The 12,949-nt window shown below is 41.9% G+C and overlaps 1 protein-coding gene across 1 annotated transcript in view; it reads right to left on the bottom strand.

Annotated features, from left to right (window-relative positions):
- Nucleotides 1-320: 320 nt before the first annotated feature.
- The window catches only part of cc2d2a (coiled-coil and C2 domain containing 2A), a gene marked incomplete at both ends in the record, with an annotated part of 54,904 nt that continues 42,275 nt past the window's right edge, over nt 321-12,949 (bottom strand). Inside the window, 9 exons of the mRNA XM_080729782.1 lie at nt 321-509; nt 3,506-3,683; nt 4,614-4,672; nt 5,991-6,113; nt 6,659-6,793; nt 7,533-7,646; nt 8,284-8,373; nt 10,849-11,052; nt 12,020-12,034. Coding sequence (XP_080585908.1) covers nt 321-509; nt 3,506-3,683; nt 4,614-4,672; nt 5,991-6,113; nt 6,659-6,793; nt 7,533-7,646; nt 8,284-8,373; nt 10,849-11,052; nt 12,020-12,034 — 1,107 coding nt within the window. The remainder of the gene's footprint in view (nt 510-3,505; nt 3,684-4,613; nt 4,673-5,990; nt 6,114-6,658; nt 6,794-7,532; nt 7,647-8,283; nt 8,374-10,848; nt 11,053-12,019; nt 12,035-12,949) is intronic.

The following is a 12,949-nucleotide window of genomic DNA, read 5'->3' on the forward strand; positions in this document are numbered from 1 at the left end:
AAGCTCACAAGCTTGTGAGTGAGATTTTGTGGTTTAAAACAAAGACCTTTTTAAAAAAAAGTCAAAGCTCTATTCTGATGGTAATCATTGCTATTCAGTGGGTGACCCCATCTCTTAGTAAAAAGAAAATACATTTTCAATCAGGAGCGGGAACTCACACATACAGGATAAACACGTGAAATTAAAACTGTAACAAAATACTAAAATGTGAAGCTTTTTAACACTTCAGCACCCGTGCTTAATAAACGTACAAAACTAGTCTTCTCATAGATCATTGTGTAAAGTGCAGTAGTAAAGACGCACTATGCCATCCGTAGCGGCTATCTGGTGCGGACGAGCGAGGCCAGGTACACCCACACAGAGAGCACGTTGTTGGGGTAGGGGTGCACGTACACAGACAGGGCAAACTCCACGTTGGGCGCATCCACGCTGTGGACCCCCGTGCTGTAGACCGCCTCCACGATGGGACGGATCTCTGAGAACGGCAGGTGAAGCGGGAAGCCAACAATCTGATGAACAGAGGAGGGGGGAGGAAAACACAATGAGAAGCACTGTTTCATATCTGGTAAAGGATCAGTTCCCCCTGAAGGCCCACGGTCTGACATTTTGGCTCCAGCAATACGAATAGAATGATCCATCATCACCTCTGGAGTGGGACGCTCTGTATCTGATGATTGTGTTGATGGCCATGGGTCTCCCACGTTTCTAAACCCACCCAGGGGTGGGTGGGGGGATTTCCAGGTGGTCGTCAGCAAAACTGTTATATTTAACCACTATTTCATACTTCAGCTTAGGGATGGGACGATATGAAAATGAAATCACGATTTACGATATTGTCGCGATAATCACAATATCCCCAACATCCATTATCCTGGGGCGGAACGTTTGCCAAAAATAGCTGATCTACAAGCTCACAACGAGTCGCGTTTTTTTTATCACAATAAAATCGCTTATCGTCCCATCTCTACTTCGGCTATTCGAAAATAACCAATCTACGTGCTATGAGCTTGTAGCCCGGGCATTTCCGAAACTTTTTTTTAGTAGAATAGCTCATTTTGAACAACACACTATCTCTTATGGGGTCCCTGCACACTATGTTGTTTCAGATGGGGGTCCGTGGCCTATACATATCGTCGTTGTCGGGTGGAAACCTTGTATGTCCAAAACCGTTCGTTTTGTATTTATCATTTTAAAAAACGATGTAAACTAGTGAAAATAGCTGATCTACAAGCACACAACGCCTCGCATCGCTTGTGGATCTGCTATTTTCACTAGTTTTGTGCGACAGTCTTGTATGATGAAGCAGGGCTTTACTTTACTAAGAAACATACACATTTGAAACTTGGAGAGTTCTGCCCGACAGTGACGATATTCATTTGGCGGTCGTTGACATTGAAAGTGTTTGAGAACCACTGTCCTAACTGCCCCTGGTCTGACTTATTTGGCTCCAGCAATAGATGCTCCATCATCACCTCTCGAGTGGGAAGCTCCCTATCAGATTTTGTAGTTCCAGAGAACACGCTGTGGGTGATTAATAGCCTGCGGTAGCTTTCTCGCTCCTCCAGTCCACACAGCACTCCCAGAGCAGACTGGGGACATGGACTACTAAACTGTGTGAACCTGACCTGGTCAAATAGGGACACGCTGAAGTTCTGAACCAATTCATTCAAACTTTGGGGGTGGGGATTTGTAAACATTGTAGCCCAGCAGGGGACGTTCAGTTTCAACTTCAACCAGTTGATGGCTGCTCAAATGGTTATGTGCACTCAGAGCAATGTTTTTCTTAATTTGCGGAGAATTATAGGCACAAATACGCCTCGCGCTTGTAGATCGGCTATTTTTGGCAAAGAGGTTTGGTGTAGAGGGGAGAGAGCAGACCAAGTAGGCTACATAGTGAAAAGTCAAGTTTACAAACACTGAGTTTACATGGTTAACTGACTGAAAATACACACAATTACACATTAACAATAACATGAATCCCACATACAGTATACTGCTGATAGTGCTGGCAACCAAGTCTATGAAGCTATATATAAAATCTATGAAAAGGTTTAATATGAAACAATGTTTTACAATATGTAGTGGGGGGTGGCTGCTTTATCTCTCTCTCAGCTAAGGGATCCTTGGCCTGAAAAACATTGAAGACCCCTGCACTATATATTAAACTGCAGTCCCTCCTTGCTCGGGGACACAAACTGGTAACTTGTAATGATCAGACTCAAATAACCTACGGCCACAGCCCAGTGTACTGTATGTAGAAAACAGAATGCTCTGCATACATGGAGCCTCCTGCTAGAAGAAGTCCTACATTAAAAGATATAAAGTAGTAGAGAGAGATGAAGTAGGGACCCCCACAACCTTTTCATACATTCCATAGTTTCATGGTTTGACAGTTTGTGCATCAGTGTATTTTGGATTCATGTCAATTTGTGTTTTCAGATATTATTTAACCACTTGAATAGTCAATACTTCATAAACTTGTCAAAAAGAGTGATCCAGGCACAGTTTAAAAAGGGAGGAACAACCTTTATTTCATTATTCTAAAAAGCCAACATGTTTGGACCAGAGACTGGTCATCATCAGGGCATACTACTACCAGTATGTGTGAGTGCCTGGATCACTTTTTGCTTTTTGATGAATTGATCCCGTCGATCCAAGAGCACCATATTGACTTGTTTTTAATATTCGTATTTTCCGAAGAGCACCTGGTTTTCTCTCTCTCTCACTTAATAAACTTGACCTTTCCCTCTTAGCCTGCTCTTCTTCCCCTCAACACCAAACCTCTTTGCCGAAAATATCTATTATCTGCTATTTTTGTCAAAAGTTCACAGAATTTGGACACTAGGGTTCAAGTGGTTAATATAAAAAAGGAGGGAAAAAACTTTTCTATCACACAAAGATTTGGAGGACCCCCTGTTGTAACTCTGACGACCCCCTAGGGCAGGGGTTCCCAAACCGTTTTGTCTCAGGGCACCCCATACATATTTTTTTAATCCGAGGCACCCCTGCATTATAATTTGGAAAACTTGTATGTCCAAAACCATTTGTTTTGTATTTATCATCTATAAAATGATCTAAACTAGTGAAAACAGCAGATCTACAAGCACACAACGCCTCGCATCGCTTGTAGATCGGCTGTTTTCACTAGTTTTGTGCGACAGTCTTGTATGATGAAGCAGGATTTTGCTTTACCAAAAGATGTACACATTTGAAACTTGGAGATACAAGGTTTCTGCCCGACAGTGATGATATTTTAGTGATTATGTTGCGAGGAAAACGTAGAGATAACAGCCATTTTGGTTAGAACAGACTGAAAATAACTTTGTACTTCAAGTTTAAAATGATACTAAATATTTCTTCAAGTGTCCAAATAAATTCCAAATATTATCAAATGATCTCGCGGCACCCCTGGACTGCCGTCGCGGCACCCCAGGGTGCCCCGTCACCCACTTTGAAAACTTGACCCCTGTTGAAGACCCCTGCAGTAGCTAATCCAGACAGTTACCCTGTAGTCTCCCAGCAGGCTCTGCAGCTCCAGGCGGTGCTCATCGGCCATGTCCCGCCCGCCGCTCAGCTCCAGCTTGGGGAGGAAGTGGCGCAGCGTGGAGGTGCAGTAGCGGTTCCAGCGGGTGGGCTGGCGGGGGCGCCACTCCATCAGCTTCTCTTTGAGGATCTTCTCAATTCTGTGGAGCGGAGGCGTGGTTTATGATCTTTTTGTGTTTTTTTTAATAAATGAATGTAGGGCTGTCACGATTATGACATTTTACATGGCGATTAATTGGCACTCAGATAATTGCGATTAACGATTTCATTGTGTATTTGTCGTTGACAATCACATTTCTGTTTGGCTTTTAGGCTTTGAAGTTGCTCATGACAATCATGACACATAACTTAAATATACAAACAAATTTATACTTAAAAAAGAACATTGATAGTGGAAATAGCCGATCTACAAGCTCACAACGGAGCTTGTAGATCAGCTAGTTCCACTACTTTTTCAAAGTGTTTGAAACTATATTAACACTTCTCAACATAGAAATGATTATGACGATTATGCAAAATAATTACGATTACCTCAAATAATTGCGATTACACGATTATGTAATAATTGTGACAGCCCTAAATGAATGCCCTACTTGATCAGTAGTCACAGCGTCACATAGAAGTTTAAAAAGTAGCAGATCTACAAGCTCGAGCAATGTGCTTGTCGATTTGCTCGCTGCTTGCTGCGGCCTGATTAGAAGTTTTTTGCTATTTTAGAATTTGAATCCTGAAATAAGGCATCTGAATAACAGGTTAAAAGGGAAACAGCCTGAGAATTGATTCAATCGAATTGAGACGATTTTGGAGAATTATGTTTCGTGACAATATTAGATTTATAATATAACTTGATCAGTCTGCGCCAGTATAGTATAGCGTCGTTGTTGGGTGGAAACCTTGTATGTCCAAAACCAGTGACGATAGTATAGTATAGTCACAAAATAATGTTACCATGTATGTTAGAGAATCTAATACATTCCCTTGGGCTTTAACCTGTACTAGTGATTAACAGCATAATTAAAGTGATTGTCAGAGTCACACACAAACACATACTGTAAGCTTCCACCACTTGCCTGTCCTGTAGTTCAGCATAGGCCGCGTTATCCGTTCGCTGATACACCAGCTCCTCCGGCTAAATGAGACAGGAGATGTGAGTTATTGTTTTGTTTTTGTTTTTCTTGAAAAACTAACAAAAAAATAGAAAGATGCAATTCGGGGAAATTGCAAGTGTGGTTGCCGTGGCGCGAGTCACACTTGGAAATTAATTCCATCCATGTCCCTTTTATGCCCATATATGGAGATCACATCAACAATATTAAGCCCATATCTTAGGAATGCCCATATATGGACATATTGTGTCAGTCTCATGTGGTCTATGAGATCGACATCTATGATGTCAGTCATCTCCATATTTGGGAAAAGATTTTTGCATTTTCCCATTCAAGTCAATGCAAGCAGATGAGTCCCAAATCCCAATGAAGCCAGTCAATTTGACATATAGCCAAATTGCGTGCCACCAAAACTGTGCGAGGAGCAGTTTATCCAGAAAGATGGAAAGAAAGTCGGACAGGTACTGTGGCTCAACCACACTAAAAAAATCAAAAACGTGTTTTCAGTGTAATACCAATAAGAACTTAAAGTACACTAGGTTAGTGCATCGTGCATGACTGTGCACAGGATGGATCGTGCACAATCCGCACGCACGTCGTGGTCCGCAACAATAAGTAAAATCCATGACATATTTGCTGCAGCAGCTCCAGCGTTGTCTAACGAGGACCTTAACGGAGGAGAGATTGACACGGAGGAGCATGTTGTCCCGCCCCCCAAAAAAGCATATCCGTTTCCGGTCCCAAAGCGGAAGCACCGTTTTTGGAGCACGATTTCTGATTGGTTTGAATTAAATCTACTTAATCTAATAGCTCTGGAAACTTGGGCGTGGTGGAGGCCATTAATAGGGATGGGACGATATGAACATTTTATATCACGATTATTGTGACAAAAATAAATCGCGATTTACGATATTATCACGATAATACGTGATAAAGTGTGATTTGCCAAAGAAATAGCAGATCTACAAGCTCACTGCAACGCAACGTGTTGTGAGCTTGTAGATCGGCTATTTTTTGGCTAAGACATTTGATAGAGAGTGAGAAAAAGACTGTAAGTACCTGTACCTTTTACCAATTATAGAGGGTTTAAATGGTACCGGATATGCAGCTCGGCAAATAAAAGGTGAATTGATCCCAGTGCACGACGGAGGATAATATTGCGATAAATTAAATCTCCACAATACGATTATAGTGAATGTTTTTTATCACGATAAAGATAATACCACTTATCGTCACATCCCTAGCCACGAATGCTTTCAACATTTCCAAGCAGCCCCCCTGGAACAGAGAAGGTTACAGATGAGGAACAAACGGGAGCATCCATAAACCCTGGACAGTCACCTGTACACTGGCCAGCCCAGGATGGTTGAAGGAACGAGAGAAGAAGGGCTTCCACAGGTTGGCTTTGGTGATGTCAAAACTCATCCTCATGGGGGCGCTATACTGCTGAATGTTGAACCACACCTGAAACACAAAATAATCATCTAATTAATGACTTCCCCCAGATAACCAGGTTTATGAACAAGAGAGAAGAAAAAAGAAACTTAGCAAATGCTAATAGACCGATTGGTAAAGGCAGCCTGTGTGTAAAACAACGCCAAGGTCGCTGGCAGGTCAATTTTGCGGCTTTTACATAATTACAATACGCAGACATAAATGTATACCGGTATATGTTATAAGAACCTTGGACACAGCACCTTCGGGGCGCTAGGACCAGCAATAATCCTATTCTCGGATTATTATTTATTCGTTTTTTAGTTTCTGTCTTATTTCCTCAAACGGGCCGCTTAAATGTTTGAAAAATCTTGAAATTATGTGAACGTCTTATTTTTATTTTTTTGACATACATTTCTTATAGGGGTTCCTGGCAGAAATGTGGGGCGCCGTGGACAATTATATGTATACATTTGGGGATCCTTGGCATGAAGAAGTTAGAGAACCACATGTATTGATGAATAGTGAATGGATGCAGTGTACAGTGTATATCTATGATCATCATGTTCTCTCACGTTGTCAGTGTTGACTATGCAGCCTACGGCCTGCAGGGGGCAGAAGGTGTCATACTGTCCATAGTACTGTCCACTGCTGGGGTTCCAGATAATGTAGCGGTTCTGTTCTACAGTCAGAACATAGGCTGTAAGACCCTAGAAAAACACACAGAACATAGGCTGTAAGACCCTAGAAAAACACACAGAACATAGGCTGTAATACCCTAGAAAAACACACAGAACATAGGCTGTAAGACCCTAAAAAAACACACAGAACATAGGCTGTAAGATCCTAGAAAAACACACAGAACATAGGCTGTAAGACCCTAAAAAAACTCACAGAACATAGGCTGTAAGATCCTAGTACAACACACACAACAATATTCTACAGTCAGCACCAGCCTCCTCCGGAAATCGAATGAAAAAGTAGATTTCCGGGAGAGGCTGGTTCACAAGGCTGACCAATCAGTAGTGCACTTTAAAGTCCTCAAAAATGAGCCTCTTTTCAGTTCATGAAATATTCGCGAATGAGATGGGTAAATAGTAAGTGGTTTGCGACATTAGCCCCGCACAGACAGACGGACAAACAAGCATACAGATCCATTTGTATCCCTCTCCTTTTACAGAACCACACTGAAAGAATACGAGCAGTCGAGCACTATAACTATAAGAATATAGTTTAGAAAATGGTCAAGTGGATGGCAGAGTTCAAATCACAACTATAACAAATACAATAGTGAACCATATAAATATAGTTATAGTGCTCAGTGTGAAGATCAAAATACACAAAAGTGGTAGTGGTTGGGGCGTAGAAATCATTCGGGGGTCCTGCTGCAACATCATACCGTACAAAGCAAGTCAAAGAACCTTCCAAGCGATACTTGGCGGCACTGACCTCGGGGATGGCGGTGCCCACGATAAGCCACGCCTTCTTGCCCATGGACAGGAAGTAGTTGCACAGCAGCACGGCGTGCTCTTCCTCGTCGCCGGCCAGGAGGGTCAGGAATTGCTGAAAACAGGAACAGGAAGGAAGGCTTTTAGTTTGCAGTTTCCTTCTGCCTTCACGAAGGTCCTAGTCTAGCGTGCGTGGCCAGACTGTTGACTCCGCGATTTGCAAATGCTCCCGTCATACAGTCTGGGAGACGGAAGCTCTTATGATGAGTGCCCGGTTAAAGCGGAAGTGAAGCCTCCTCCCCACTTCCGTTTCATTTTTAACAGCGCACATTTATCCTAATATAAATAAAAATCACATAAGCATATCGTCATTGTCGGGTGGAAACCTTGTATGTCCAAAACCGTTCGTTTTGCATTCACCATTTTCAAAATGATTTAAACTAGTGAAAACAGCCGATCTACAAGCACACTGTGTGCTTGTAGATCTGCTGTTTTCACTACTTTTGTGCGACAGCCTTGTATGATGAAGCAAGGAACTTTGCGAAAGAACGTACAAATTTGAAACTTGGACATACGAGGTTTCCACCCGACAACGACGATATTTAGCTTGCTGCTTATCAGAAATTACATTTTAAAATATATTTTCATGAATGGAAATGCCAGCTTCCATTACTCGACGTTGAGGAGTTGTAGTTCCAGGCTCTATATAGGCTATAGCATTCAGAGTTTGTGGAATAGTGAGCTTCACTCACATCACAGGTGCTCCACAGGTCACACACGCTGGAGAAAGACACGCTGTCCGGCAGGGAGGGGATGAGAGACACAAACCTGGCCACCAACTCCTAGAGACACAGGACATTATCGCAGTGAGACAGAATCCCATCTAGAGACACAGGACATTATCACAGTGAGACAGAATCCCATCTAGAGACACAGGACATTATCACAGTGAGACAGAATCCCATCTAGAGACACAGGACATTATCACAGTGAGAATCCCATCTAGAGACACAGGACATTATCACAGTGAGAATCCCATCTAGAGACACAGGACATTATCACAGTGAGAATCCCATCTAGAGACACAGGACATTATCACAGTGAGAATCCCATCTAGAGACACAGGACATTATCACAGTGAGACAGAATCCCATCTAGAGACACAGGACATTATCACAGTGAGAATCCCATCTAGAGACACAGGACATTATCACAGTGAGAATCCCATCTAGAGACACAGGACATTATCACAGTGAGACAGAATCCCATCTAGAGACACAGGACATTATCACAGTGAGAATCCCATCTAGAGACACAGGACATTATCACAGTGAGAATCCCATCTAGAGACACAGGACATTATCACAGTGAGACAGAATCCCATCTGGAGACACAGGACATTATCACAGTGAGACAGAATCCCATCTAGAGACACAGGACATTATCACAGTGAGACAGAATCCCATCTAGAGCCTGACTGATCTCACAAGACACATTCTGTCAGCCCCTAAACATGTGGCGTTGCTTTTGAAGAAGCAGCTGTCCCTCCGTTGCTGTTAGTAGGAATAAACACAGAAGCCCCCGGGAGGAAGTGGGCTAAGAAAGGGGTGGAGCCAAACCGAGTTCCTGTCTCGACACCTTTTTTTCTTCTTTTTACCGAATGGGTTCCCAGATTGGAGCCCGACTGATGTCAGATGTAAGGCTCCAATGCCGACCTAGACCACCACCAATTACTGATGTTTGCATCCACATTTTGTCAAAGTCTGCATTATTTTCGAATCAATGCGGAAAACTTCCATTAAAGTTTCTATTTGAGAGCAAACATATATATTTTGATAGGTAAAGAAATAAACACATGAAATGAACTGTAACTACTTAAGCTCTTTTCAAAGCTTAAAAAAAAAGGCACATCCCCACAAGCGTGTTGAGAGATTGTAGGTCGCCTATTTTTTTTAAACGTTTGCTATGCCCAAAATAGGGACGGCAGGTTGAAAGTGGTCACCAAGCGGTCACTGAGCAGTCAACGAGCGGGCACCAAGCAGTCACTGAACACACCGAGGTCCTCAAAAGAGAAAAACAATGACCAGTAGTATCGGGCCAAACGATAGCTATATCTCTATATACAGATACTGGTCAAGTGGGCACCTCGGACATCTGGGCACCTCAATGTAAAATTGGCTATTTTGTCCAAAATGATAAAAAATTAAATATTAGAAAAATGGTCTTAAAGGAGTAGTTCACCCCCAAAATGACTTTTTTTCTATTGATTAGTCACACCATGGAGACTAGAGTTCAATAATATTTTTAGTTTTTTGTCGCATTCCTAAGACAAAAATGTGATAACAATACATTTACCCCCATTCGTTCCGGATGGGGACCCGTTTCGAAACGGGTACCCATCCGGAATCAATGGGGGTAAATTTTCTCAAATAACATTTTTGTCTTAGGAATGTGACAAAAAACTAAAAATATTATTGAACTCTACTCTCCATGGCATGAGTAATCAAAAGAAAAAAAGTCATTTTGGGGATGAACTACTCCTTTAAGTAAAAGAAAGTATACACGATGTGAACATGCACGGTAGATCATTATCAGACTTAATTTTATTTATGTTTTGCTTATTGAAGCAATTGTAGAAATATTAGACCTTTAATTGTAAAAAGTTTAAGCATGTAATGATCATGTATACCGTCTTTTACTTAAGACGTTTTAAATATTTTATTATATTTATAATATTTTATATTATTACGTCAAGGTGCGCACCTTACCTGTTACCCTATATCAGGGTTCCCCAATTAGTTTTCCCCAAGGGCCGAATTATGTCTAGGGTACCAAGCCGAGGGCCACAACATTGCAGGGGGCGACGGTAGCGTTCCCACTACTCCAGTGACAGCTTTCGTCACCAAAACCGTTCGTTTTGAATTTATAATTTTAAAAATGATTTAAACTAGTGAAAACAGCCGATCTACAAGCACACAACTGTGCTTGTAGATCTGCTGTTTTCACTACTTTTGTGCAACGGCCTTGTATGATTTGCAAAAGAACGTACAAATTTGGAGATACGAGATTTCCACCCGACAACGACGCTATACTAGTGTTGTTGCTGCTCTTATACCACCATTATTACTGGGGTTGGTGTGTGGGCCAGACAGTAGCCCCCTGCGGGCTGCAAATGGCCCGCGGGAAGCCTATTGGGGAACCCTGCCCTATATATAATTATATACATATAAATGATATAAGAAGAAACACAGGGGGTTGGGGACTGACCATGGCCTCCTGGGGGCTAAAAGAAGAAACACAGGGGGTTGAGGACTGACCATGGCCTCCTGGGGGCTGTTGGGAAAGGCGTCCAGCAGCTCCTGCGGGGGGTTGAGAGGTCGGACGTAGCGGGTGATGAACACCGTCTTGCCGTTGATGTCGATGACGGTGGTGAGGCAGGGCCGGTCGGGGAAGCCCCGCGCCGCCTCCCTCTCATACCTCTCTGAGGCCTGCAGGAGGCGCTCATCCTCCTGGGTGTCAAACTGAGGAGGAGGAGGAGGGTGCGGGATGTTACAGAGAACACGGGGTTAACACATAACAACTTACAATTTAGCAATTTTAGCAGACGCTCTTAAAGGGATATTCCACTTTTAAAAAAAAACTTTTGCTCATTTTATCGTCTAATCAGGCTTTTGTGAACATCCTGGAGCCTGGACGGTTTTAACCCATTTAGAACGGGTACACTATATTGTGTATCATTATTTTATGCTTTAACTATTGAAAAATAGCAGATCTACAAGCTCACAGTGCAGCATCGAGTGCCGCGATGCGAGCTTGTAGATCTGCTATTTTTGAAAAATCGTGAAAATGTGAATTTTGACCCGATTCTATAAGTGTCTTTTGAATCCTTCTAAGATTTTTTGAACAACCTATGTTTCTATGTCAGCAATCTGGCCAGCCATCGTCAAAGAAAAGGTCCTTTTCACTTAAATGGAGCTCAGTTAGTCTGTTCTTGAGAGACTGCTAAGTCAGTGGTTCTCAAACCTTTTCATGTCAAGGACCCCCAAGATGATATGTATTTGGCCACGGACCCCCATCTCAAAATATTTCGTTCCAGGGACCACCCAGAAGCAAAATTTGAGTTACAAACGTTCGCTTTGAAAATACATATATTCAAAGATTTGCACACATTTTCACGACTTTTTTTCTCCAAAAATAGCAGATCTACAAGCTCGCAGCGCGGCACTCGGTGCTGCGCTGTGAGCTTGTATATCTGCTATTTTTCACTGGTTAAAGCATTCAATAATTTTAGGCCTATTTCCTTGATTCAATATTTAGATATTTGATATTCATTTTATCAGACACTCTCCACTTCAGGGCCCGTTCCTATACAAACCCATTGTAACTTCAAAACTCCATTTTAACCATGACAGATTCATCAAAACACTTATTGTCAAATCTTCCAAAAAAGTAAGTCTACCGTACATCGTTATCCCAGTAAACATTTACCTTCACTTCCTTTATCTAGGCAATGCGGCAGAACAAAACAAACGGAGAAAAGGAAAATGAAATGAGAAAGAACAAATAAAATAAATGAAAATCAAAACAAATAAATGCAGTGATGTAAAAAACAAACAAACACACAGACACTGTAAAACAACACACTGTTTTAAACACACACCACACACTGGCACATGACACTTGGATATGCACACACACACATAATATCATCTCTGTCGGATGGAAAACTCATATGTCCAACTTTGTTACTTTTGAGGATTCAAACTTTTTTTAATCAAAAGTAGCAGATCTACAAGCAGGGTTCCCACACATCTTTACCAATTAATTTCCAAAACTTTTCCAGAATATTTAACTCGAATTCCAGGACTGTATAACAATAATTCAGCTCAATAACGAGTCGCTTACTCCTATGCGCATTGCGCAATGCCCAAAGACAGGTAGTGTATGGCAGTGGTTCTCAACCTTTTCTGGCCCTGACCCACGAAATAATCATATTTGAACTGGGGACCCGGGCACCCTGATGAGCACTAAGAGTAGAGGAATTTTGTATAACACGGTTTTATTGTGAAAATAGACTTTCTACATGCTCACAACGCCTCGCGTTGCGAGGCGTTGTGAGCATGTAGATCTGCTATTTTCACAATTTCTGCCTCTAATTTTGACAATTTGGCCCATGTTTAATTTGTCATTTCAGAGGAATTAACAAAATCAATAACCAAAGACAATGCATAGCTATTTTTTCCAGGACCTTCCCAGGACCCTTGATCAATTCCAAAACTTTTCCAGTACTGGAAAAATACTTTTCTAATTTCAAAATATTTCCAGGAATTTCATGACCGTAGGAACCCTGTACAAGCTCAAAACTTGTAGATCTGCTACTTTTGATGCTTTTGACGCTGTAGTATGATCAAGTAGCTG

This window comes from Nannobrachium achirus (assembly GCF_963921795.1).
Source record: "Nannobrachium achirus genome assembly, chromosome: 1".
Taxonomy (NCBI): Eukaryota; Metazoa; Chordata; class Actinopteri; order Myctophiformes; family Myctophidae; genus Nannobrachium; species Nannobrachium achirus.